We start from the raw sequence: 27,599 nt of genomic DNA on the forward strand, positions 1-27,599 counted from the left end.
CTCATGAACTAGATTGCCTATGTTCATATCCTGGCTCTATTGCTTCTATCTGAAACCTTGGAGAAATTAACTCATCTTATTGGGCCTCCATTTCTTTATCTGTAAAATAGGATAAAACAGTATATTCTCAGAGCATTTCCCACTACTAGAGTTTATAATTTGATCTGAGAAAGTGGTCTAGGCTTTGAAATCTTTAAGATTCTAATATGCAGACAAGTTTGAGAGCCACTGCCTCAAAGGGTTGTTGTAAGGATTTAAAGCTCACAGAATACATAACTTGCTTTTCCTTGCACATGTTGGCTCAACAAGAAGGGAGCTGGTGTGAGTATGCCAGGTCCAAGACAACCTAGATGGCTTATCTGAGTCTCAGTTTCCTCATTTGTAAAACTAGGACAACCATAGCAAGGCTACAAAATTGACATGTTTTATAAACCATAAAGTACTGCCCAACAGCTTTTGTACATACATATATTCTCCATTCTTACTTTATACTCCACTTCCCACTATCTTCTGCAACAGGGTTCAAGTCAAGGTAATTTCTCTGACCTTCACTGACACTACAAGAAGTGAGGGTAGTAGGAGGTGGGCAAGCTTGGAGGCATTCCTGACAAGGAGGCAGGAAAGGGCCTGACCATCCCAGGAGGAGTCCAGAGATATAAACCACTCCTTACAAGCAGACCCAGAGCCAAACAAACCCAAGAGCATCACATGGTCAATGCAGGGCCCATCTACATAGGAAAAATTGGCCTAGGACTATGGAAAGGGCACAGACTACTAATTCATGCAGCCCTGTATCCTTGGGTAGTTATTCTACTCTTCCATTTTTTTCAAGTTCATTCCTTCCTCTATAAAACGAGGATGGATAGTCATATACACTCCCAATAGGACTAAAGTGAGAATGAAAAGTGACCAGGGATAGAAAAGTGGTTCACAGAGTGGAAATTACATTAAAGTATCTTATAGTCATCCACTGATACCATAAAGAAAGATTAAGTCATAGTGAAGTCTTCCTAAATTTTATTGGCACTGAAATAGAACATGGGTTAAGCATAAACCCCTCCAAAAACAAATTTTTAAAAAACCCCAAAAGACGCACAAAAAAACCCTGAATATAAAATCTAATCTTTCTCCCCAGCTTCCCCCGGTGGGGAGGCGGGTGGTGGTGGGGTGGTATACTATCTTTAAGGCAGCTGGATTGCCCCATAATTCCAGGTTTGAATTTAGCAAATATAGGGCACATCACCAAGAGTGTCAATATAATACACAGCAATGCACATACGATTTCCCGAGGTCAAGCAGAAGACAAGGGGATGGAGGGATCAAAGCCATGGACTCTGGGCTAGGGGCACTGCATGGAAGTACAGTAGGGTCCCTTTGGGGAATGAACTTTGAGAAGAAGGCAGGAAAAAAAGGGGAACAATAAAACCAAATACCAAGTACTTAAAAAAGGATTGTATGACCTACAGTGACAGATGATATCACTAATACTGAAAGCTTCTTACATTAATTTTTCTAGCAAAATATGCTTCTTAGGTGTAAGGGTGGTAAAAGAATGAGGCCAAAATGATCCTGTCCCAAGACTAGTATCTTCTAAGGGTGCATTAGCAAGAAATGCAGAAATCAATGTTGAGTTAGATGCTGCTAAAATATATAACACTTGTAGAAAGAAAAAGAGCACACATGAGACAGAGAGGAAGAGGATGCTGCTCCTGGGTTGAGAGAAAGAGGTGGCGGTGTGAAAGGGACCAGACCAGAGCCCCTAACAGCTCTCTCGTTTACAGCTCCAAGGGATAGCACAGCTGGTGGCAAGATCTGGGTTAAAGGTTAATTAAACAGAGGCAGGACCCAATCATCACCTCAGAGAGGGGTGATGGGAAGGGGTTGTTAGGCACTTGGTAGGGATCAAGTAAACTGTAGGATCTGGGCCACGAGCTTCTCTCACCACACTCGGCTTCTTCCACACATTCACCAATTGAGCCAACTGACATCAAGATCCAGGACTCATGAAATGAAGGCCTTAATGACTCTGAAGCAGAAGTTGTGGCCCAACTAGCCCTGAAGGGAGAAGTGGTTTGGGACCCCTGGAGGTGAAAATACTGAAGCCACAAGTGAATATTTCCTCCCCTTGGCAAGAGTCCTAGATGTGGCTGGCTGGGTTTGGGAATAATCATCCCTATTGTTCTACCTGAGGGGATTTGTGGATTAGAGTGGGGGAGGGCAGGTCCCAAGAAGGGAAGAGGAACACAGAATAATAAGTAAGGGATATATCTGCCCATAGAGCTCACCTAAAATAAGCCTAGGCTCCCATAAAACATAGAGGCATATTCTCTACCCAATCATGTCTGAACAGAAGGGCTAACAGCCTTGCAGGATGTTGGGGAAGCCTCTTGAAGGCATATTCTCCCCCATATCACCCTGAAGAGAAAAATGAGTGTCTGAACTCAGGGACAAGGCTTATTGGGACTGAATTTGTAACAGGCCCAATCTGGGAGGTAGAGAGAAGAATGACTGAACATCTTTTTAGCCTCCAATCATTACAAAGCATAAGTAACTCTAGAAGGAATGCACATTGGGAGGCCTAATCCTAGGGCAGTTGACATTCTAGAGCATGTAGCCAGGGCCCTGCCTTCATCTCTAAATCTGTGATGCTTCAATTCTGCAAATCACAAGACCATGAAGATGAAGGCTGTGGTAGGGCAGGGGTGAGGGCCAGTTTTCAACCTACTCCACACTTGACTCCTGCAGAGCAGCATTAAATATGAGAGTATTTCCCAAACCAAGTGGGAAGTGCCTCTGAGCTGAGAAAGTGTTCTCTTCTAGCAAGCCAGATCACCCAGGACAGAGGAAAAATAGGATCTTATTGGCACCATAGTGGCCATCTCTCTGCCTAGGGAAGTGAGTAAGGATTGAGGGGCTAGGTTTGGTCCCATGGCTGCACTGAATGCTTGGCGTGACTCCAGGACTGCTTTAGTTAATGGCTCCAGCACAGTGTGAGTTAGGCAAGAGTATAAGAGTGTGAGAGCAAGGAAGAAGGGAGGGGGTCCCTAGGGGCTAGGTGCCCTTTACATAGACTCAAACTCATCAATGCGCTGCTTAGTATTGCCCTGCCGGATCTGGCGCAGGGTCTTGTATTTGTCTCGACCCAGTCGCATGTTCTCAGCATGAATCATGTCATTAGCAGTCTTCTTGGACTCATCACGGGCATTGGCCAGCTCTGATTTGAGGGCCTGTGAAGGTGCAAGAGGATAAAGGGTTAATGGCTTCCTCTAATTTTACCTCCCCTTACTAACCAAATGTATTTCCTGATTTATCCTGTCCCACCCTCTCCTTCACCTTTCTCTCTCCCCTCCCACTCCACTCCTGCTGCCCCCACCCTTTATACACACAAACACACACACACACATACATATTTTTTTGAGAGCCATTTCCAGCCCTGTTAGAATTTCAGCGGAGCAAGAATAAAACAAAAGACACCAACTGAGTGGATCAATTGATGACAGGTATTCTCTGCGAGTAGAGCTATACATCAAAGATTTAGGTAGGAATTGTGTCAACTAAATATTTTCTGAATATAAGAGGTAAATGGAATATGGATGGAGGACAGAGTGAAAAAAAAGGAGGGGGAACAGGTAGTTCAGAGTCTGATTTATAAGTGAGAGATCCCTCCATTAAAGCTCTCATTGAGAAATGCTCAAGCTCCCACACAGCACTGAGACAGGTTCTTCTCCTTCTCCCCTACCCCAATGATATAGGGAAGGCCATGGCTACTAAGTCAATACACATGGTCTCCATGACCCTTTGGGTCTGCTTGGATACCTTCAGGTGCTTCTGCACACGCTCATTCTTTTCCGCCTCAGTGGTACGTTCCTCCTCACTGCGATCCTTGGCCATGGCATCAGCTCGCAGTTCAGCGCTGGCCTCTGCCCCGTTCTCGTCCTGCTCATCCTGCTCATTTTCAGCAGGCTCTGCCACATGAGGCGTGCTCATGGCAGTCTTCAGCTCTGCACGGGTCTTCTCCAAGTCTTCTTGTACCATCTGAGCCTGTTCAGTAACAGAGGAAGGAAAGGGCTGGCAGCCAAACCAGGGTTAACTTGCAGCATCCCTACATGTGCCTAGAATGGCCCAGAAGAAAGCAGGCACCAGGTAGTTCAAGCCACTTTGCCTGACTGATCCTGAGTTTCTTCAGCTGTATAACAGAAGTAATTGTACCAAATTCCCTGGGGGTACTGGAAAATTCTGGGAAGTATTTGAGAGAGCCTTGAGCTCCTCCCATGATACACACTATCAAGGAAGGATGGAAAAGTGACGAAACCCAAACCTAAGGAATCCAAGAACTTATGCATGATATCCCATCCCACACTGCTTAGTCCTGGGCATTATGTCTTACCTTCTGCTGCCATTCCACAGCCTCACTCTCCTTCTTTTGTCGGGCCATCTCCAGCTGAGAGATCCGAGCTGTCAGCTCTGCCATTTCCAAGGCCTATGGATCAATTGGAAGCTTATGAGAAGTGGGCCTTCTGGTCCCTAGGGCACAGGTTTCTTCAACCCCAGATCCTCTGAGAACTAACAGGGAAGTTCCTGTTTCACTTGCATGCTGCTACGGAGACTTTTTTTTACCGCACCTCCTCCAGGAAGCCCAGAGGGAACACTCTCATTCTCAGATCTACTATAGCACCCTATTAACTCCCTGCCTCGACTAGACTATAGACTTGAAAGCAAACAACGTGTCACTTCTGGTTCTTCTTTATGTCAATCTCTCCCCTCTCTTCTCTCTCCCACTGCAGAGTTAGGGCCTCAGTAAAGCTTTGGAGGTCACTGTGTCACTGCCTGAAGTGGCAGACCCTTTCCTGTTATCCTACAATGCTCAGGCCTCCACTAAGATCTTCTCAGGACAAGTACAGGAATGACACTCAAGTGTCACAGAGTGATATGACCAAGGAAATAAAGCTTATGCATACCCTCACATCTTGGACAAATCTCCCAGAGGACATTTTCCCCTGATAATTAGGTTTTAGTTTCCTGTACTCCCACTCCAAACAGTACAGGGTAAAAGCATATGTTAAGGAATTTGGGCCACAGGTTCTTAAATTCTGAGTTACAGAACCCTTGGAAATCATGATGAACATACAGATGCTCACCCTCCTCCCCTATAAATAATGTAAAGACATACAAACATATGATTTTAGGGAGCAAACCCTTAAAAGAGAATCAGAAATGACTTCTCATTCTTAGTCACAATTGTGTGACCTATGCAAGTCTCTTCAACCTCTCTGAGCCCTAATTTCATTACCTGGGCATATTATCCCACATGGGTTAACCCCATAGGATTATTAGGAAGAGGAAATAAGAAAGTAAGAAAAAGTGAAAAGTTGATCGTATAGTTTGTAACACACATAGCTAGTCAATCAGGTGTGAATCCCTTCTTTCCTCCCTCTCTACTTTGTCAGGTCATCAGCTCATGTCCCCACTTGCTAAGAAAAAGAATAAAAGTAAGGGTTAGGGAAGTGACTTCTCAGCTTGCTTCTGAAGGAGCTATCTGCTGGAAGCCTTCAGAGAGGTACTCCGCTAAAAAGAGCCAGATGTGCAAACAGAGGTAGCTGTGAATAGGTAGGTAGACAAAAGAGAAAATTCAGATCCCATAATCCCATAATCGCATCCCATTTTGTAGCTTTACCAATTGTTCCTGGGTCTTCTTCTGGTCCTGGGAGGCCTGCAACAGGGCCTCCTTGGCCTCTTCAGCTTCTTGACGCTCTTTGGCCAGTTTTTCAGCCTCACTCTCGGCACGCTTTCGCTCCTGTTCAAGTTCCAGAGCCCTGCGGGTCTGTTCTTCCAGTTCTGGGAAGAGAAGGAAGGGGAAAGGTGATAAACAGTGCAGAGATTAAGAAGGGACACCTAACTTCCTTCCTGGAAATGCTTCACCCCAGGCACAGATGGCAAAAAGCTCTAGGCACTCTTCCTTTTGCCTCATCATTCCTCTATTCTTTTAGCCACATCTTGAATATATGCCCCGAGTCTGCAGCTCAGACAGAAAGGTTTCCAGCTCACAGAGTCAGACTGTGGGAAAATCCAGTCTCAAAGATGACTCCAAGCCTCACCTTGTTGAGCCTTCTTAGTCTGTTCCTCGATTTGCTTCAGCCTCTCCATCAGTTCCTCCTTTTCCCGTTCAATCTTCTCCTTCTCCTTTTCTGCCATCTCACGTTTCTTCTTTTCATTTTCCAGCAGAGCACTAGGAAAGGAGAAAGAAGGAATGGAACAGGATATCAAGGCCACATGGAAGCCTTGGGATCCCCAAGACCTTCTGGCCCTGATCCCTCAGTCCCCACCCATCTAACATACTCAGGGCTTGTGAGGCAAGATCACTCTCCCTTCTCCCTATATTCTTGTACTCACATCATAGCCCAACATGGGCTGGTATGCTCAGAGCCCTGCCAGTTTGTCCCAGTATCAGGAGGTCCAACCTGGACTCCCAGCTCATCCACTACCCAGTGAGTAACCAGTGGGTGACCTTAGCTGCATCATTTCTTTGCTCTTGTTCTTAGTAATCCTATGTGTAAGATGGCCAAATAAGTCTTGCCCTGTCTACCTTATGGAGTTACAGAGAGAAAAGTTTTGACTGATACACTGTGCTTCAAGTCTGGTGATCTCTATGGCTAGGGCATTAGTCCTCTGCCCTATGAAGTTCAGTTTTAGGCTCCTTTCTTTCAAAATTTGTTGTAAATCTAAATTAAGTATTGGCTTTTTCTTGCCTCAGCACCTTTTCCAGTAGTCCTTCTTTTCTCCCTTGGTTAGATGTCTTTTCTCTCAAAATAGTTGGCCCTATCCTTCTCCATAGCCCTCCATCCTGTTATTTTTCTCCATTGTACTTATCATATCACAGACTATAATATGCTTATTTGATCTCCCTGTCTCATCCCACTAGAATGACAGCTTCATGGGAGCAGAGCAGAGATTTCTGTCTTGTTCACTGATCAATAAATATATATTGAGTGAATGAATGACATAGCATTGTGCCCTGAATCATTTAAAGCAAATAATTCAGTGGCATTTAATACATGCACAATATTTCATCATGCCAAAGTAAAACCTCATACCTGGTGTTAAGAAGTTTCTCTACATCTCCCTTTTCTCCAGCCCTTGACAATCATCAATCTGTCATCTGTCTCAGTAGGTTTATCTATTCTGTATATTTCATATAAATGGAATAATACAATATAGGACCTTTTGTGTCTGGTTTCTTTCACTTAGCATAATGTTTTAGATATTCATTCACATTATAGTATGTATCAGTATTTTGTTCTTTTTAATGACTGAATAATATTTCATTGGATAGCTGAATAATTTGTTTATCCATTCATTTAGTGATGGACATTTGGGCTGTTTTCACCTTTTGGCTACTGTGAATTTCACAGCTACAAACATGTGTGTGCCATCTGTTTAATCTGTTTGTGCCAACATGTTTGACCATCTGTTTTCAATTTTTTTTTTCAGTATTACTTAGGAGGGGAATTGTGGAGTTATATGATAATTCTACATTTAACTTTTTGAGGAACCATCAATTGTTTTCTAAAGCAGTTGAACCATTTTACATTCCCAACAGTGAAGAACATGAGTTTCAGTCTCTCCACGCCCTTGCCAACAGCTGTTATTTTCTGTTCTCATTTATTATATCCATATTAGTGAGTATGAAGTAGTACCTCACTGAGGTTTCAATTTGCATTTCCCTAATAACTAAGGGTATTTTCATGTGCCTGCTGGCCATTTACACATCTTCTTTGAAGAAATGGTTAACTAGGATCTTAAAATGCAGATTTTGAATCAGCACATTTGGGGTAGGTCTCAGATACTGCCTTCCTAAACAGTTTCAAAGTTGATGCTGATGCTGCTAAGCCTTGATGCACTTTGAGTAGCAAAGGGAGCATAGTGCAAAAGGGCTGGAAAAATCTGGTAGCTCTGTCTAATTCCACTCAAAATATCTTATAGAGTCCAGGTTTAAATGTGCATGGAGCCTTTTGCTACTACCACTATACTGGTCAGATAGCCCAGAGCAACCCAGAGTCCACTTAGAAGAGCAATAGCATGGGGGCCATAGATAATAGGGAACTATGAAATGCCCCTCTCTCCTATGAACCTCTGAAATCCTAGGGTTCTAAATGCCTGATTCCTGGGGATGAGGATGTCTGAGACTTAAAGAAAAGGTGTCATCCCTGTACAGCTCCCTTTCCCTCAGTACCAGGATGACTTCATGTCCTGCCTTTAGCCCCTCTCTTTTATGAACCTCTGAAATCCTAGGGTTCTAAATGCCTGATTCCTGGGGATGAGGATGTCTGAGGCTTAAAGGAAGAGGTGTCATCCCTGTACAGCTCCCTTTCCCTCAGTACCAGGATGACTTCAGGTCCTGCCTTTAGCAGCCTTGGCACCTTTGAAAAGCTTCCTTGTCATAGCTCCAGCCCCCACTTCAGTTCCACACCACCTACCGCTCCATCTGCTTCTGATGCTTCTCCTCCCGGGCCTGTGCCTTCATCTGCTGTACTTCAATGGTGTCAGGCTTGCGACGGCGCATGTATAGCTCATGGTTCCCCATGCACAGAGCCAAGATCCGTTTGTTAATCCGCAGCCGAGGAGCATAGAAAACAAAGTCCTGGTAGAAAACCAGCAGTCAGAAAGAGTGTAGAGGGAAAGATGAAGGTGGGCTTCTGCCTTCTAAAAAGCTAAGTTAAAAAGCACTGAAACAACCATATTACAGATGGGAAGACCAATTATCAGAGTGGTGAAGTGACTTGCCCAGGGTCAGATGGCAAGTTAGTGGGAGACCCAGGTCTAGAACCCAGGCTTCTTAACTCCAAAACTAGTGCTCTTCCTACCAAGCCACAATTTCTTTCAACATTTTCTTATAAAAATCATCTTAAAATACCCTCAATCCAGTTGAAAGACAGAAACTGACTTCATCTGCTATTTAAATATCCTGCTGGGTCTCAGGAAACTCTCTTAGAGGTACAATAATCTTCAGATAATAACTTGGTGAGTGTAGTATGAGTGGGTTGGACTGGTTCTATATCTTCTAAAAGCGTATCTTAGAGCCAGTCCCTTCAATCCTATTTTGAATAAGGCAATGTATTTGTAAATACACATGAATATGTAAGTCTCCTGAACATCAATTATCCTGGTTGTGTTTTAAATAAGCCCTTGGTCTCAGCTGGCTTTGTTACTTACCTTTCTGATGAAAGTTGAGCAAAACAGCAGTTAACACACACACACACACACACAAGAAAATCCAGTAAGCTGGAGTTTGTTACTACAAATACCACTGTACCACGGTCACCAGCTGATGGGCTAACCACCAGCTCTTCTGCCACTGAACCCAAACTGCTACCATCGCACATAGCTTGGTGTACAGTAGAAGGAGCACAAGCTCTAGAGGTCAAACAACCTAGGTATAAATTCCAGCTCTACCATTTTAGCTGTATGATCTTGGGCAAATCACTCCATCCCTCTGAAACTCAATTTCATCACTTATAAAATAGGAATGTCATTACCTACCTGACAATATCATTGAGGGTTGAAGGAGACAATATATATAAAGTTCTTAGCAGGGAAAGTTCAGACACCTCAAAGCTAGAAGAAGGTTGAGACCTCATGAGAAGTGTCTAGTTCAGCATGGCCACTGGCCCTTGCTGGACATAGCACATCAAAAGAGGAGACTCTCATCACAGTTTTCTATCTTATTCCCAATCCCCAGTTTTTCAGTCTTGTCAGCCACAGGCAACTACATGTGACAGGTGTGGCAATCATGTTAGAGGAATGACTGGACTCAAAGTATTTTTTTGTATTTGGATTGCTCTGGAGAAAAGTCTTAAGAGGACAGCAGCAAAGTTATAACAAAAAGAACAACATTTGGATCTGGACTTCTTCTGGCTCTCTCCTTTCTCCACAATTAGAGATAAATCAAGTACATGAATGATTTCCACTTTTTAAGCCTAGAGGCTTTAAAAGATAAGATGTACTACCCCAGAGCCTTGGAGAAGTAAAAAACAGTGGCTAACAGACAGAATTTAGACTGCCTGTGTTTCTCCCTAATCCATGCTTCTCCTGAGACACAGTTAGCAAGGCAGCACCAGTTACAGTATGCCTCCTGACCATTTATTGGCGTCAACATCCTTTTACATTGCCAGTCACTTTTTGTGCCTCCTATTCCCATCCACATACACAAAAATCCAGAGAAAGGAGAGAAATATGCAATGACATGATTGGTTCTGGCATTATGTAGGCGTTGGCCAGTGTGACCATCACCTAGGCCTTGGCCAGTGGGAGGAGTCACTTACCGGGGCTTTTTTGTCAATGGGCTTGATGACAAATTTCTTATCATTGAAAGAGATGTTCCTGATTTCACTCCAGGGGAAGCCTATCTTAGGAGTCAGCCTGTAAAAGTAGATACACCAAAAGCATTAGGACAAATGCAAGGCAAGAAGAACATGGGCTGGTGCCTTGCCGTCTCCACCACCAACTTTTCCCTTAAGGAGACAGATTAATTGCCAGCTCAGCTAGTATCATCACATGCCACCAGGTCAGCTGCCAGCACTGAGAGTTCACAAAGGACATTCTGATACTACAATCAACATATCCCTTGTCCCAACAACTAAGGTTTGCTTTATTTTTTGTTGAGGCATGGACCTTGTAACAATCTCTCAAAGAATCACCAGCCTTACTTCACTGGATTTCTTCTACTCAAGGTTGTAAAATCTAAGAGGACAGTAAATAATGAGTTCCAAGACTCAGAAGTTACACAAAACAATAATATATTGATCTTTATATTCATCAAGAGAAAACCAAGGGAAAAAAATAAGCTAGTGAAATAAGGCTTTAGCAAGAGAGATTATAGGTCAAAAAATACTGAATCATCATATGAAGTGAGATTAATTACAAATCCTGACAAGGTGAGTTTTAAACCAGTGCTATCCAACAGAAATATAAATTATCACACATGCAATTTAAAATTTTCTAGTAGCCACATGTAAGTAAAAAGAAACAGAGTGGAATTAACTATAACAACAGTTCACTTAACCCAGTATATGCAAAATCCTATCATGTATTTTGAACATGTAAATGTTCATGAAGATGTAAATGAATATTTAAAATGCATTAATGAGACATTTTATATTGTTTTTTCACACTAAGTCTTCAATGTAATTTATACTTATAGCACATCTCAATTCAGACCAGCCACATTTCAAGTGCTCAACAGCTACATGTGGCCAGAAGCTACCACAGTGGACAGTTAAAATCTAGTCAATGCCAAGATTCAGAGGCCTGAGGGAGGTTGTGTGATCATCTGGGCTGGTCTAATCTAGGTAGAAAAAGAATGATACAGGTGGGACCCAGGAAGTAAAATCATACTTTGTCAAGTCCTAGGTGTCAAAGTAGCCCAAAAAAGTAAGCAAGCTGAGCAATATCATATGATATCTTTTATATGTGGAATCTAAAAAGAAATGATACAAATGAACTTACTTACAAAACAGAAACAGATTCACAGACTTAGAAAAGGAACTTATGGTTCTTAGAGGGGAAGGACAGAGGGGAGGGATAGTTAGGGAGTTTGGCATGAACATATACATGCTGGCATGTTTGAAATGGATAACAAACAAGGACCTACTGTATAGAACATGGAGCTCTGCTCAATGTTATGTGGCATCCTGGATAGGAAAGGAGTTTGCGGGAGAATAAATACATGTATATATATGGCTGATTCCCTTCACTGCTCACTTGAAAGTATCACAACATTGTTTGTTAATTGGTTATACCCTAATACAAAATAGAAAGTTAAAAAGCGAGCTCTGAACTATACCTGTCATTCTGCTCATAGATGTTGAGACCCAGGGCATCCACCCCCAGCCATAGCTCTGAGCCTTTCTTGTTCTTGATGCTAAAGTAGTTCACACCATACATCTCCAGATCCTGGGCAATCTTCAGATACTCCAGGACAGCATCCTCCCTAAACAACAGAACGGAAGTCAGTGGCGGGCAGTGGGGTCGCAGGGGGCAGAAGGGGCAAGTAATAAGGGGAGGGCGCCTATGAATCAGACCCAGGGAAACAGAAAGCCTACTTGCTCTCCACTTCTGACAAGAATCTTGCCAAAAGGGGTTGAAAAGAGGATGGAAGGTGAGCAGATGATGGTTAACACAGCAAAACGTGACTTTTGCCAAAACATGTTCATAGGAGCCTAAGGTCTGAGATTCCCAAGGGGAATAAAGGCAGGCTGACTCTTGCTGACCTCTGGCATATTAGCTATCACAGAAACCTCTTACACAGGCACATTATTAGCAGAGCCCAAATGAGATGGTGATGACAAAATGAAAAGATTCGTTCTTCAATTAGACATCTCCCAAATGGTATGCCATGTTCACAAAGATCCTTCCTCATTTCATTCTTGGAGAGGGGCCCCTTGTGGCTCAGAAATTCCCTAGGGGAGGGAATCTCAGGATCCCCTGATCTGGGCTATCAGCTCCCATCATCCACAAAAAGCACAGTTTTATAATGGTGCTGATTTGCCTTCCATTTCTAATTACATCTTGTAAACTGCATTTCTGTCTCTCTCCAACATCCTCCAGTGTTCCTAGCCTTTGCTTTTTCCCCACTGAACCAACTCTTATTCTCCTTGTGAGGGCATAGAGTCCACAGTTCCTAGGGTAGGCTTACCTGAGCATGCCCCGGTGCTCCTCATGCCACACCTGGATCCTTTCCTCCCACTGGTCCTTGTTAAGCTTGTGCTGCTCCAGGACCCTGGAAAGACGATGTGGGGTTAGTTACACCAGAAGCAGATTGAAATTACAGCAAGAGGTATTAACTAGACACAGGGAAGTGCCTGAGGGGTATGAGACATACAGAATGGGTGACCAAGAAGGACAGTGGGAACATCTTCCTTTGTACCTTTAACCAGAAAATCCAATAAGGTGCTGTGGTCACCAAGCAAAGCACTAACATATTAACTGTGCTGATTTGTGAGACTAAGAGGAGGAATTGGCCTCATGGAGGCATGCATACTCTCTCCTAGATCTCTGTGGGGCCAATAGTTTGCATTTGTGAGACTACCGCTCAGGGATAAGATATAGCCTGTGGCTATGGAAGTGAGAACTGAGTTCAAATGGTTTAGGGAAAAAACTAACAGGTTCAACTGTTATTATCTGTAAAATAGGCCCAGTTGTAATTATATCATAACAATAACTCTCAGATCTACTAGATCGTAAACAAGGCTTGCTTTAAATATGCTATTTCAGACATTATAGCAGTGACTGATTCATGTAGAGTGCCAGGGCACAACCACTATACCTAATACCTTCAGGTGAGTTGTACATTTGCTATAGCTCCACTGCGACGGAGGTTACTGGAATGAAGCATAATTTTCCTTCCAATTTAAAAGCCTATATAAAATAGTGATTGAATGCAGTAGGGTTAAAAAAAAAAATCAAGAGACTAGGGTTCCAGGTTGCCACAAATGAGCTGTGGGAGATTCAGCAGGTCAGAGTGAGTACCTCTGCATCTCTGTTTCCTTAGCCAGGAAATAAGGATTACGCCTGCCTTATTCATTCTGTGTGTTGTTGTGATGCTAAAATAAAAATAATTAGAATTTGAGAATGTTCAGTTTTGAAGTTTACAAAAGGAGAAATCTCTGTACACTGGGTATCAATATTAAAAAACTGTTTTGAGCTCCCCATGTCCCTGGTTTAAGTATTTCTCACTCCAATGAACCTCTGATATAAGAAGTCTAAATCAGTGAAAAGGATCAAGAAATTGGAACTGGGGCAAGGAGAAGCAATTCATCTCTGGTTCTCAATATAAGCACCTGTTTCTACAGTAATGAAGTTCTGTAATAGGCAAACAGAGGAAGGAAAAAAGTGTTTTATTTTGAGAACCAGAGAAATAAGAACAGAGTATGGTGCCATATGCAACTATGTCTGTCTGAGCATCATAACATGGTCTTCAGCCAGACCTTAGTGGAGAGGAACAGATCTGGCAACCCTTGTATAACAGGAATCAGTCAGCTTTGGGCCACAGCTCACTCTGACCAGGGCAGATCACCAGGACACCACCTCACCTCTGTGGCAGCAACTTGTCCCCAGCCAAATAGCCAGACTTGTGGACTTCCTTATTGAAGTCACCATACTTGGACTGGACAGCATAGGAGGCCAGCAACACAGCAGTCTCAGGTGGGCAGTAAATATCATCATTGAGAATGCCCTCCTTCACTTGCAGGAAGAATAGTCGCTGTGTGATGTCCTGGATCAACTCTTCAGATACATCCTCAGGGTAGAACTTGGCCCGGAACTTGAAAAGCAGAGGGCTTTCCTTCCGCACATCCTGGGCAGTCACCTAGGAGCAGCAAGGGGTTATGTGCTCTCAAAAAATAGATTTTAGGGGTAGGGGAGTGGCTGTAGGGTGGGGAGAAGACACTGGAAAGTCATAAATTTGGATAATCCCAAAGAGTTGGGTAACAATTCTGGTAATTCAGAAAAGAGACATGTTACTTTCATTGGGGACCCAAGCCCACATCTATAATTGCCTCCTATTGGGAATTTCTTCTTAAAATAACCTAACACCTACTGATAGTCATAAGCCCTTAAGCCATCATCAGACAATATATCCAACTGCCCTTACATTCTGAGGGTAGGTTTAAGAAACTCCTCTTTTAAGACTCTCCTCCAACTCCATAAATCAACAAAGACTAGGATGTATGACTGAGGTCTTGGAATTGACTAGACAAGAGGACAAATCAGATTGTCTTTTGAAGCCTGAAATTGGCTACTAATGGTTCCACATTTTCCCAGCAAAAGTCTCCACTCTTTGGGAAAAGAAGAATCTGCCAGCAAAAGGTAGGGCACTCACCCTCTACACACAATCGGGAAAATAAGCCATAGGACTGTATGGAGACCTCCAAGGACAAAGTCAGACAATTTGAGGATGATGAGCTGGAGAACTGCCATGTTCCTGCAGAGATGCTGCTGGGATGTGGAGAGTTTGAATGGACCTATACTTAAACCTTGGTGGCTCAGACAGTAAAGTGTCTGCCTACAATGTGGGAGACCTGGGCTCAATCCCTGGGTTGGGAAGATCTCCTGGAGAAGGAAATGGCAACCCACTCCAGTATTCTTGCCTAGAAAATCCCATGGACAGAGGAGCCTGGTGGACTACAGTTCATGGAGTCGCAAAGAGTCGGACACGACTGAGAGACTTCACTTTCACTATACTTAAACCGTCTCACTTGGGGTTCAACTGAGAAAATTAAGAAAGAAGGATACATCTTTATGGGGTGCAGGCATAAGTTAACAGGCAAGAAAATAGACAAGATAAGATTATAAGACTTTCAAGATTCTTTCCAGTTCAATAGTCTGTGACTCTCTAACAAATTTCCTAAAGCCCTTGAGTTTGGAAAGGAAAAAAAGGATACCTCCTCTAGAAGAACTACTGATAGCTATGATCCATAAGTGGGTCCCATCCTCCTTGGACACTGGCCATTCTTGCTGTTACAAATCCAAATAAAGACAGAGCAAGAGCTCTGCCCTTATTCTGATCTAGCGGTTGAGAGACCACCCAGTGAAAAATGGAGCCCTACATGCCCTAGATTTGCCAGCTTGCACATTTTACACTCCTGAGCAAAGTCTAGTAGAAGAGTGAATTCCAAATGTGGCAGTGGAGTAAGCAATTACCTTCTTATTGAGTTTCAGCCAAGTAGAGAAACCCTTAGTGTCCTGGTACTGCAGACCAAAAAACCAAACTTCCCTCAGGCCGATAGTTTTCACCACCTGAAAGGCAAAACAGAAAACAATCATTGATTGAGTGCCTACCCTGTGCCAGGCACAGAGGAGACAAATGTGGAGCCAATGTGGTCCCTGACCTTAAAGGATATAAAGCACCCAGGTCTGGAAATAAAATACACTTGGGCAGTAGCTAAGAAATAATGTCAACATCTCTCTGCACCAAATACTTCTGCTGAGGTATGGACTAGATCAATTATAAACACTACCACATACCAGTAACTTGATATCCATTATCTCCTTGAATTTTCACAATAGCCCTTTGATATAATTACAACTGAGCCCATTTTACAGATAAATAAAAGTAAGGTTCAGTTAGTGAGTAGCAGAGTCAGGATTGTTTGTCTCCAAACCCATTCAAATTCAGTGCTTTTTGCCACCACCATCCCACTCAGTTATGCCATGCAGCTCCATACTCCCAGGATAGGGTAAAGGCTAAAGGTAGAAACTGTTGGTTGAACTCCTGAATCGTGTTCTCCTGGACTCCTTCTTTATGTTTAGCAACTAGGAATAATGCCCATACCCTTCAGGCTAAGTCCTACTTACAATGCCCAAAGGAAAAAATGTACTGTGGTATCTATAGACCCCAAACCTGTGCTGTGCTTAGAGGCTAAGATGCTTATTTTCAGCCCTGAGTAGAGCTCAGTCATGATTCTCCTTTACTACTCACACAGGTTGACAGTAGGAATGAGTATAGTAACTGAAGGGCCCCATGCTGTTCAGCTACTGGGCATTTTGGCTGAGCAGGGGGCAGGAAAGGAAAGACAGCCAGGAAAAGATAGACAGGGTCTGTGTTTTCCAGTCCATGACATTAGCATATAAATAGTTCTGGCTGGTGGCTCAATCCTAGCATGCCCACCACTGGGGAGAGAGGTACTAAAGCCATATCCTAATGAGGCGTCAAGGAGTCTTCTTTATATTTTCTTCTACTGGGGTGGGAGGGGGAATTTGAGGTGAAGAAATTTACCTGGAGTTAGAAACAAGTAGCAGGGACCCAGCGTTGCTAATGTCTTTCCCTGTAGATGAATCATTATCTCCCCCTCAAAACAGACAGATAACATATGTGCATGCACAAACACACACTGCACTGTATCTATCCACAAAGTTTCTACTATGCATCCAAAGCCAGGCCAGACCCATAGTCACTCCCAGAGCTTACAATCTAGAGCTTCAGAGGCCTCAAGGAAAAAGAAGATCATGTTTATTAAGTACCTATTATGTGCCAGGTACCAAATACTGAACAATCATGAGAGTTATTATTTCCATTTTATAAATGAGGAAAATAAGGCTTAGAGAGCAATCTGTCTAAAACCATAGAGTCTAGACTAGAATCGTGATTATATGACTCTAAAACCTATACCCTTTTTCTCGTTTGCTATCTCCTAAGGCCAAGGGTTCAAAAGAGCTTAGAAGCTCTGGGGTTCCCAAGTGACTAACTGCCTTGTCTCTCTTTTTGTCCAGATATCCCAGCCAGAAAATGAACTTTGACTACCTCTGCATCTACATATAGCTCCTGGCTTTTGCACTAGGTTCAGTCAACAATCACTTTGGAGAGAAGCCATATTGCCAAGACATTAACCTTCATTGCTCACCAGGGTGTTCATGATTACCCTCTCCTTTCATAGCTTGAATCAGGTATCAAGAAACCTGAGTGGAAGTCTCACTTCTGTCTCCCACTTGCTGTGTGATGTTAAGACAATACATTTCCTTCTCTGGGCCTCAGTTTTCTCATCTATCCAGCCTCCCCGTCTACTATGAGTGGTGTGGCTTAAATGACTTCTTTATGCTCTCAAGTTCTACCAATCTACTAATTAAGTTATTTGTAAATGACCAAGAAATACAGCCCCATTTCCCACATACCTCTTGACAACTTGGGTAACAAGGAACATGCTTAGAAAAAAATAAATGAGGGAAGGTGTACTATATGAGGAAAGATCAAGACTTCCAGGATTTGATGGAAAGGTGAGTCTCTGAGTCTAAGTCAACAGGCATTACCATCAGGTTTTAGATGGAGAATACAGAGCAGTCATGGTGAAATGTGACAGTGACTTTCTTTCTTTTTTTTTGCAGAGGATAAAGGGAGAGGATGTGGATAGGAAAGATTTTTTTAAGCACCTCTTACATCCTATATCTAAGATCAGTTCAGTTCAGTCACTCAGTCGTGTCCGACTCTTTGCAACCCCATGAATCGCAGCATGCCAGGCCTCCCTGTCCATCATCAACTCCTGGATTTCACCCAAACTCATGTCCATCTAGTCGGTGATGCCATTCAGCCATCTCATCCTCTGTCATCCACTTTTCCTCCTGCCCCCAATCCCTCGCAGCATCAGAGTCTTTTCCAATGAGTCAACTCTTTGCATGAGGTGGCCAAAGAACTGGAGCTTCAGCTTTAGCATCATTCCCTTCAAAGAACACCCAGGGCTGATCTTTAGAATGGACTGGTTGGATCTCCTTGCAGTCTAAGGGACTCTCAGGAGTCTTCTCCAACACCACAGTTCAAAAGCATCAATTCTCCATTGCTCAGCTTTCTTCACAGTCCAACTCTCACATCCATACATGACCACTGGAAATATCTAAGATAGGGCCTAATTAATGATTTTCCACAAGGCTTCAGAACATAGTGTGTACAGGTGCAATTGGTGTAAAGAAATAAGCTCCAAGAAACAATGCAGCCCCAGGATAGAAAAAGACCCACTGAAGACGTTGAAAATGGACCATTAGGACAGGATGCTAGGTCATGGCAGGGCAGACTGGGAACAGAACTAGTAGGGTAGCAACTGGCTTTTGCCTGTACCAGTGGCCCAGGTGTAGAAACTCAAGAGACACCAGAATTAAAAGGAAGTGAGGCAGGCACAGACCACACAGTTAGTTCCACAGGTCTCAGGAGTGAGTTCCTTAGCCTCTATTTACACCATGTTGTCTGTTTCACTAGTGGGATGGTTAGGAGTATGATGAGAGGAGGATCATGGGAGCTAAAATAATTCCAGGATCTAGAGTATCTCTGAGGATAATGTAATAGCTAAAGTGATATCAAAAGAAAAGGTATCAGGATCAGCAGGGCATTTTAATCTCTCTGAGCACTGCCTCTTCCCTATGAACACAAAGAAATCAGATGCATATAAATGTTCTACTTCCTTAGACTGTAGGCTTGGAGAGACAGTGATGTCTCTTAGCCTCCACTGAAGTCCCAAAGTAAGGAAGTGAGTATGTTGGGTGAAGGAAATACGGTCTGAAGTCAGAACTGAAACTGAAAAAGAACAAAGGATAAAACAGATGACTCATGGACCCCAGGCTGTAAGGAAATCTCCAATTAAGGTCCATAGGGTGCTGGAATCATTTGATCAAGCAACTCTTGGCCCCATTTTTAAATCCTAAAATATGCAATGAGGGCAAGCTTAGCTTGCTTTAAGCTTTGCCTCCAGATAAGAACTTACTTCAGAGGAAAGAGAAACCTCATTTTCTAGTGGGAAAGAGTATCTAGGTACTGGTTCCAGGAAAACATCTGTGGCTCCAATGAGCAGGTTCATTACCATTCCACTCTGAGAAGTGGCTGCATCTCTAAGAAAAAAATTCTTTCTTTGCTCCCTTTGATTTCAGACAGCAAGCTCATCTGGCCTGAGCTAGTATTTCTCAAAGCTGCCATGGAAGACATTTTTAAGCCACAGAAGATAATGAATGCATACACCCAGGGGCTGGGGGAGGGGGCCGCGCTTGGAAGTGTCAGAATACAAGGAGATGGCTGGCTGTAAATTATAATTTCTTTGAAGTTTGAAGCCTGAAGGTTTAATCTTAATCATTTGTGCAAAATTTACTGTTTACTCCTTAAGTATCTATATTTTAATAATAAAATAGATATCTACAAGTACAACTGATGTTCCAAGATACTAAATCACATTCAGTCTACAGGTCTGTGAACCTCTTGGAACCTGGCACATTCACCTAGAGGGGGCTAGGACTTTAGTTTGCAAAACACTGGCTGTGGATTCTATTCAGCCACATAATACCCCCAAAACAGACTGGAGCATTACAGGATCCAAGCAGCATAAACTAAAAAACTGGGGTCCAATGAGGGAAATAGACTTGCCTCTCAGAAAATTGTCACTAATCACCAGGAGCATCATAAGTAAGAAAGAACTCTGTTTGCCTCTTTTTGCATGTGAAGGCTACTTATATCTGAGATCTGGGGAGGGCAGAGGAGATTAGGCCAATTCCAGAACCCAAAGCCCCCTCCCCATATTCTCTATGCATCTATCTGAATAAATAAACTAGTGACATAATCAGGCACTTCAGAAGCCAAGAGCAGGATTGGGAAGCAAGGCTTGAGCCTTAAGTGCATGAGACATCATGTGCAAAACCGCTGCTGCTAAATCGTTTCAGTCGTGTCCGACTCTGTGAGACCCCATAGACAGCAGCCCACCAGGCTCCCCCTGGGATTCTCCAGGCAAGAACACTGGAGTGGGTTGCCATTTCCTTCTCCAATGCATGAAAGTGAAAAGTGAAAGTGAAGTCGCTCAGTCGTGTCCGAATCTTAGCGACCCCATGGACTACAGCCTACCAGGCTCCTCCGCCCATGGGATTTTCCAGGCAAGAGTACTAGAGTGGGTTGCCATTGCCTTCTCCAATGCAAAACTGCACCAATGCCCAAATACCCGAGGCCATTACAGGCTTGGCAGCAGCTGTATCAATCACCTGCTGCTGCTGCTAAGTCGCTTCAGTCGTGTCCCACTCTGTGCGACCCCATAGATGGCAGCCCACCAGGCTCCTCTGTCCCTCGGATTCTCCAGGCAAGAATACTGGAGTGCATTGCCATTTCCCTCTCCAATGCATCAATCACCTACCTGAAAGCAAATCAGTGCACAAATGGGAAGTTCCAGGAGGGGCTGTCACCATCTCTGCTTCTGTTACCCTACACTGACTGTGCCCAAGTGACCACCTACTCTATAACACAGAGCACATTCATCTAGGGTTCTAAGTGTAGGGACCAAACTTTGCTTTTAGAATGGAAAGAGGCAAAGAAATGGGAAGTCACAGAGGACACAGCTGACAAAAGGTACTGGGAAATTGCAAATGCTATGTGCCTTATTCAAACCACTATACTATGTCCTAGCTATCTGACCTTAAACAGGTCTTTTCCTCTCTCCAAGTCTCAGTTCCTCATCTATAAAATGGAGATACAACTATTACAATAACAGATATTAGGTATTTTATAAAATAAAAATGGAAAAAGGAGGATTTCTGTCTTCAATGCAGAGTCTACAAATCCTAAGAACTTCACTGAGCCAGAAAAGCCTCTTGATTTAACTCCCAGGGGAAATTCCACCCACTTATTTAGCTCTTAATAAGAACAAGCAACATTAGAATGCCTGCTATGCACCAGGCACTTTACTTATTCGAGGATTAAATAAGACTACAAAATCTCTAAAATTGTGTGATTACTATTTTACTGAGAAAAGTAAAGTCCTAAGAGGCTAAATGAACCATCCAAGGTCACACAGCTAAACAGACGGACAAAATTTGAACCCAAGCTGACTCTAAATCCCATGCTCTATATACCACCTCTATGTACAACCTGAGTCTCAAGGATGTTTTTTCATTCAACGTGAGAGGAGAGTTGCATGTATTTTTCTGTTTCCAAAGGTGAGTAACTCCAAGTTCCTTAAGGACAGAGATGGTATCTGATAGGTCTAGAGATCCTTCTCAAGACACAGTAGACCTTCAGTCAATATTGAATCAGTCAATGCATAGAAATGAATGGATGGATGCTCTGAGATTTCACTTCTTTTCCACAGCTTAAAACCTTAAGTGGAGGGGACAGGTAGAGCTAGACTAGAGCTAGAGCTTAGAGACCATGGCTGAGGAGGAGACAAGTAGAGGGTTCTTAAAGTGGAACTTATGGCACCTAGGTAATCCGAGCCCTTGGAAGAACCTCAGGTTTTAGAAGTGGGGCTAAGTGACAAAAATTGCTATAGAAAAATGTTCTCTCTCTCCTCCCTAGATGTTCTCACTCCTCCACACTCACAAGAGACAAGGGCAAGTGGGAAGAACTATGTGCCCCATTTCCCTTTCCCACCATGCCTTGGGCCTCTTCAAGCTATGGAGTCCCATTGTTGCCTGTTATTTATCGCTGGTGCCAAGGAGGGTGCTTCATCTCCAGTCAGCTTCCTCTCTGGTCATCTGCCAGACAACTGCTGGATTCCAGGATGGCCCCAGGGCTTTTGTCAGTCCCTCCCAAGGAGTCCAGCTCCTTCCTCCTAGGCCCCTGATCTCCCTGAAAGAAGGTCAAACATAATAGACTTCCTCCCTTATGCCTCATCAAGTTGGAGAGAGGGAAAAGATCAAATCCCCCAGTGGCCTGTGAACATGGACAGGTCTGAGGATTCCCGTCCAGACTTGCCTTGGCCCTGAGAATGTCAGATGCTCAATTCTGTGTCAGAGTTCAAATCTTTTTGTCCTGTACTTTTCACCTATGGGATCCCAGCTTTGTTCCTTCTGACATCACAGAACATGATTGCCCCTTCCTTCCAATGATAGCCTCTCAGTGACCTCAAGACAGAGAATACATATCCTCTTGAGTCTTCTCTGAGCCAAACAGGCTCATTCACCCCAGTGTAGCACAGTAGGGAAAATCATTGTTTTATTTACAGTCAGAGCTATAATTTAAACTCCATATTACAATTTACTAACTATATAACCTAGAGTGTGTCCTTTCACTTCTTATAGGCAGGGTCACTGCAAGGTTTAAAACACTGAGCCAAAGTTAGTCCATAGTAGGTACTCACTAAATGATTTTTCTCAAAACACTGATCTTCCTGGTTGGGAAATCATGAACTTCGCAGTTTCCTCCCTTTCCTCTCTCCAACCATACAAAAGATTCAAGTTTCTCAAGGGCTTTTCTAGGGAAGCAGTAGATTTCAGAAATAGCACACCAATCCAGCCAAGAATCCCTACCATATGGGCTTGCCTCAGAACCACATCCACAGTACGCAAACCAAACAAACACTAAGAATTGCCTGGTCTTGTGGCTTTTTGAAGTTAATAAACTTCTTTGTTTAAGGATTTTTCTGCCCTAGTCTCTAAATTATACCTTCCTCACCCTCCACAGTTACCCCATTCAATGCAAATGGACAAAGACCCCAGTGTTGAAGGCAGAGGATGATGTCATTTACTTGAGAGAGATTAGGCATAGAACCAGAGCTCTGGGAATGAGTCTGAGCAGAGGTCTAGGGAACCTCTGGTTCCCAGCTGGACCATAAAATTCACATTGGCTCATACTCTCCTCTCTACAGCTGCTGCTCAGAATGATATTGCTGTCTGAAGCAAAGGGTCCAACAGCCTACCTATGGTATGGACACCTTCTCCTTTTTGTCCCAGGGATAGTAAGAAGCCTATACAGGAAAAGTTGTCCCTGATGTCAGGTAGGTTTGTCTTCCCCACTCCCTGGTATATGCCAACTGCAAATCATAATCAAGTGAAGCATTTCCCTCCTTTTTACAGAAAGGAGTCATCTTAAATCCAAATAGTGGGGTTAGAAATGGGAAAGAACAAATATGGATTACAGAAATAAGTGCCATAAATTTCTGAGAGATAACCAGATTTGAAGTATCAGTTATACACTGTACAGATGGGAAAACTGAAGCCCAAAGAGGGAAAGGTTTGTGTAAGGTATCAGGAGAATTAGTAGTAGAGCCAGCCATAAGGCCCCAAATTTCTAACTTTCTATCTAGTGCCCTTTCTAGTTCACTAGGCTATCCCTGTATAGACTTTCCAACATAAAACCTGCATGCAAAGGGAGAAGGCAAAACCTTAATATAATCAAAATGCAATGTCATATTCAAGATTAGTATTGTAATCACTTGTGAACTATATGAATGCTAGCACATTAATTGTAGTAAATGTGTGTTTAAATGTTCCTCTCATTTGTACTTTCTCAAATTAAATATCAATGAATACCTTTCAACATTTGATATAAAACGAACTCCAGAGAAGAAGCAAGTTCCAGCTAAATCCAAAGTTATATAAGCTGAGGATCTTCAAGCCGATCTCTCAACTCTATCTGATTAATGAGACAAGAAGTGTCATGGCATTTGAGTGAAAGTGAAAGTGAAAGCTATCATTTATTACATCTCTACTATATGTCAGATGCTTCACATAACACTCAATTCTTTATATCTACTTTCTTATAGTCTTTCTCAACTATTTCTAATTTATCCTTTTGAATTTTATACATCCTTGGAAGCCACTGGGTAGCCACTGGGTACCAAGTGAGATACAAATAATAGACCCTTTCATAATCTCACAAAAACCCTGTGAGGTAAACATTAGATGCATTTTGGTCAGGGGGGCAGGTGGGGGAGGGCACAGTTGGGGGGGAATGAGACTACTAACCCAAAAAGGTTCAATAATTTTCCCAAGGCCTAGTTAAGAATATGAAGATTTTTGTTTCCTCATCTGTAAAATGGGACCAGTACTAATCACTGCACTCATAGGGCTTTGTGATAGTCAAGTGATATGGTATACAAAATGACTGGCATAATACCTGACATACAGGAAGCTCTGGACAAAATGTTAACTTTTATCTGTATTAGCCATAGACAGCAATTTTCCTACTCTATCATATGACATCAGGGACTCAGGAGACATGCCCAAACTGTCTCACATTTCTAGCCATATTCTCCTTCTTTTTATATAGAGATCTGAATGGAAAACAGCCCTGTACAATCCCCATCTCCATCCTCTTCCCTCATCACTCATATGTATTCACAGTAATACAATGATCTTCAGTGAGTTCAGGTCAGTCGCTCAGTCGTGTCCGACTCTTTGTGACCCCATGAATTGCAGCACGCCAGGCCTCCCTGTCCATCACCAACTCCCGCAGTTCATTCAAACTCATGTCCATTGAGTCAGTGATGCCATCCAGCCATCTTATCCTCTGTCGTCCCCTTTTCCTCCTGCCCCCAATCCCTCCCATCATCAGAGTCTTTTCCAATGAGTCAGCTCTTCGCATGAGGTGACCAAAGTACTGGAGCTTCAGCTTTAGCATCATTCCTTCCAAAGCAATCCCAGGGCTGATCTCCTTCAGAATGGATTGTTTGGATATCCTTGCAGTCCAAGGGACTCTTAAGAGTCTTCTCCAACACCAGAGTTCAAAAGCATCATCACTTCGGCACTCAGCTTTCTTCACATTCCAACTCTCACATGCATACATGACCACTGGAAAAACCATAGCTTTGACTAGACGGACCTTTGTTGGCAAAGTAATGTCTCTGCTTTTGAATATGCTATCTAGGTTGGTCATAACTTTTCTTCCAAGGAGTAAGTGTCTTTTAATTTCATGGCTGCAATCACCATCTGCAGTGATTTTGGAGCCTCCAAAAATAAAGTCTGACACTGTTTCCACTGTTTCCCCATCTATTTCCAATGAACTGATGGGACCAGATGCCATGATCTTCATTTTTTGAATGTTGAGCTTTAAGCCAACTTTTTCACTCTCCACTTTCACTTTCATCAAGAGGCTTTTTAGTTCCTCTTCACTTTCTGCCATAAGGGTGGTGTCATCTGCACATCTGAGGTTATTGATATTTCTCCCGGTAATCTTGATTCCAGCTTGTGCTTCTTCCAGCCCAGCGTTTCTCATGATGTACTCTGCATATAAGTTAAATAAGCAGGGTGACAATATACAGCCTTGACGTACTCCTCTTCCAATTTGGAACCAGTCTGTTGTTCCATGTCCAGTTCTAACTGTTGCTTCCTGACCTGCATACAGGTTTCTCAAGAGGCCAGTCAGGTGGTCTGGTATTCCCATCTCTTGAAGATTTTTCCACAGTGTATTGTGATCCACACAGTCAAAGGCTTTGGCATAGTCAATAAAGCAGAAATAGATGTTATTCTGGAATTCTCTTGCTTTTTCCATGATCCAGCATATGTTGGCAATTTGATCTCTGGTTCCTCTGCCTTTTCTAAAACCAGCTTGGACATCTGGAAGTTCATGGTTCACGTATTGCTAAAGCCTTGCTTGGAGAATTTTGAGCATTACTTTACTAGCATGTGAGATGAGTGCAATTGTGCAGTAGTTTGAGCATTCTTTGCCATTGCCTTTCTTTGGGATTGGAATGAAAACTGACCTTTTCCAGTCCTGTGGCCACTGCTGAGTTTTCCAAATGTGCTGGCATATTGAGTGCAGCACTTTCACAGCATCATCTTTCAGGATTTGAAATAGCTCACCTGGCATTCTATCACCTCCACTAGCTTTGTTCATAGCGATGCTTTCTAAGGCCAGTTGACTTCACATTCCAGGATGTCTGGCTCTAGGTGAGTGATCACAGCATCATGATTATCTTGGTTGTGGAGATCTTTTTTGTACAGTTCTTCTATGTATTCTTGCCACCTCCTCTTAATATCTTCTGCTTCTGTTAGGTCCATACTATTTCTGTCCTTTATAGAGCCCACGTTTGCATGAAATGTTCCCTTCATATTTCTAATTTTCTTGAAGAGATCTCTAGTCTTTCCCATTCTGTTGTTTTCCTCTATTTCTTTCCTCTATTCAAATCTCTTTCCTCCTTTCCCTTCCCAAGTATGGTTAAGCTCTCAGACAGCAGAAGTACACAGAGAGCAAAGGAGAAAGGGAAGCAGGAGGGCATAGAAAATCCATGAAGGGGATATGTGGTCCCAACATCCAGGACAATGTCATACTCTCACCTCACCAGAGGCTGGTGTGGAAATAGGATAATGGCCTGTCTGGAGGGATTCCAGTCTCTGGAATTGAGAGCCCCATTTTTAGTCCTGGAAGTCTGGTCACAAAAGGCACATTCCTTTGGCCCCTGGAGAGTCTTTGAATGCTGACGGATTCTATGGCCCCCACCTGGCTGTTATATAGTACATCCTTTCTGACAATGGTGATTCACAACTAAGGGATATTCTTTGGATTATAGATGGGGGTGACTACTTCAGTATTATCTCCATGTCAGGATTATAGGAGCTAAGGTATCCTCTTATTGCATTTCTCACCCACTGTGGTATCTTAAATCCCAATATTCCTTGAGGGAAATGTACATAGAGCACACTACTCAGGGAGAATATGTTGGTTTCCTTCTACTGGGAAGAAAAACCAAGTGACAGAAGCCATGTTGTACAGTGACAAGAATGTGGGGTTCAAATCCCAGGCAGATACCAGCTGAGAGCAATAAAATCATTTAATTTCCGAGCCTCATCATTAAAACAGAGAAGAGATCACTTATATCTTTCAGAGTTGAGAGAAGGGATCTGCCTGCTGGCATTTTTAAAGTCTCTAGCACAGTTATACCCTACTCACTTATCTTTTCTCCCATGTTTAGCCCCAAGGATAGGACTGATTGGGGCCATCCAAGATATAGGCTGCCAGAGTTAAAATTTGCCAACTTCATTAAGGCTGAGGTCAGCCTTTGTTTTGACCTCTCCTGGAGGAGTGAGTAGGAGAAGAAATTCCTCAAAAGTGGGCATTATAGTGGAAGCTATTGGGAGAAGTGGGAGGCTAAGAAGCAATAAGTCCTCCCTTACCTGGTCAAACAGCTGCTTGCCGGTGGTGTTGGGCTGGATGGCAAACTCCAGCTCAGCGTCCATGGTGGTCACACGCACATTGATCTAGGATGAGATCAAAGGAGATAAGTCAGTTGTTTGGCTCGATGCTCAACAGAGCCTGGGATAAGTCTCTGTCCAACTACAGGAGAAGAAACTAAGAAGAAACCTATGGAATTTAGATACTGGTATGAAGGAAGGGGGACCATTAAAACAAACAGTAACCTAGCCCTCTGCTCCCAACC

The 27,599-nt window shown here is 43.1% G+C and overlaps 1 protein-coding gene across 1 annotated transcript in view; it reads right to left on the reverse strand.

Annotated features, from left to right (window-relative positions):
- Positions 1-1,000: 1,000 nt before the first annotated feature.
- Positions 1,001-27,599, reverse strand: part of MSN (moesin) — a 78,245-nt gene continuing 51,646 nt past the window's right edge. Inside the window, exons 2-13 of the mRNA XM_040266090.1 lie at positions 27,337-27,420; positions 15,697-15,792; positions 14,088-14,362; positions 12,692-12,775; positions 11,840-11,986; positions 10,320-10,416; positions 8,475-8,638; positions 6,096-6,226; positions 5,675-5,835; positions 4,388-4,480; positions 3,817-4,041; positions 1,001-3,227 (exon numbers count right to left, since the gene is read on the reverse strand). Coding sequence (XP_040122024.1) covers positions 3,063-3,227; positions 3,817-4,041; positions 4,388-4,480; positions 5,675-5,835; positions 6,096-6,226; positions 8,475-8,638; positions 10,320-10,416; positions 11,840-11,986; positions 12,692-12,775; positions 14,088-14,362; positions 15,697-15,792; positions 27,337-27,420 — 1,722 coding nt within the window. The 3' untranslated portion in view covers positions 1,001-3,062. The remainder of the gene's footprint in view (positions 3,228-3,816; positions 4,042-4,387; positions 4,481-5,674; positions 5,836-6,095; positions 6,227-8,474; positions 8,639-10,319; positions 10,417-11,839; positions 11,987-12,691; positions 12,776-14,087; positions 14,363-15,696; positions 15,793-27,336; positions 27,421-27,599) is intronic.

The sequence above is a fragment of the Oryx dammah genome, unplaced genomic scaffold, assembly GCF_014754425.2.
Source record: "Oryx dammah isolate SB20612 unplaced genomic scaffold, SCBI_Odam_1.1 HiC_scaffold_23, whole genome shotgun sequence".
NCBI lineage: Eukaryota > Metazoa > Chordata > Mammalia > Artiodactyla > Bovidae > Oryx > Oryx dammah.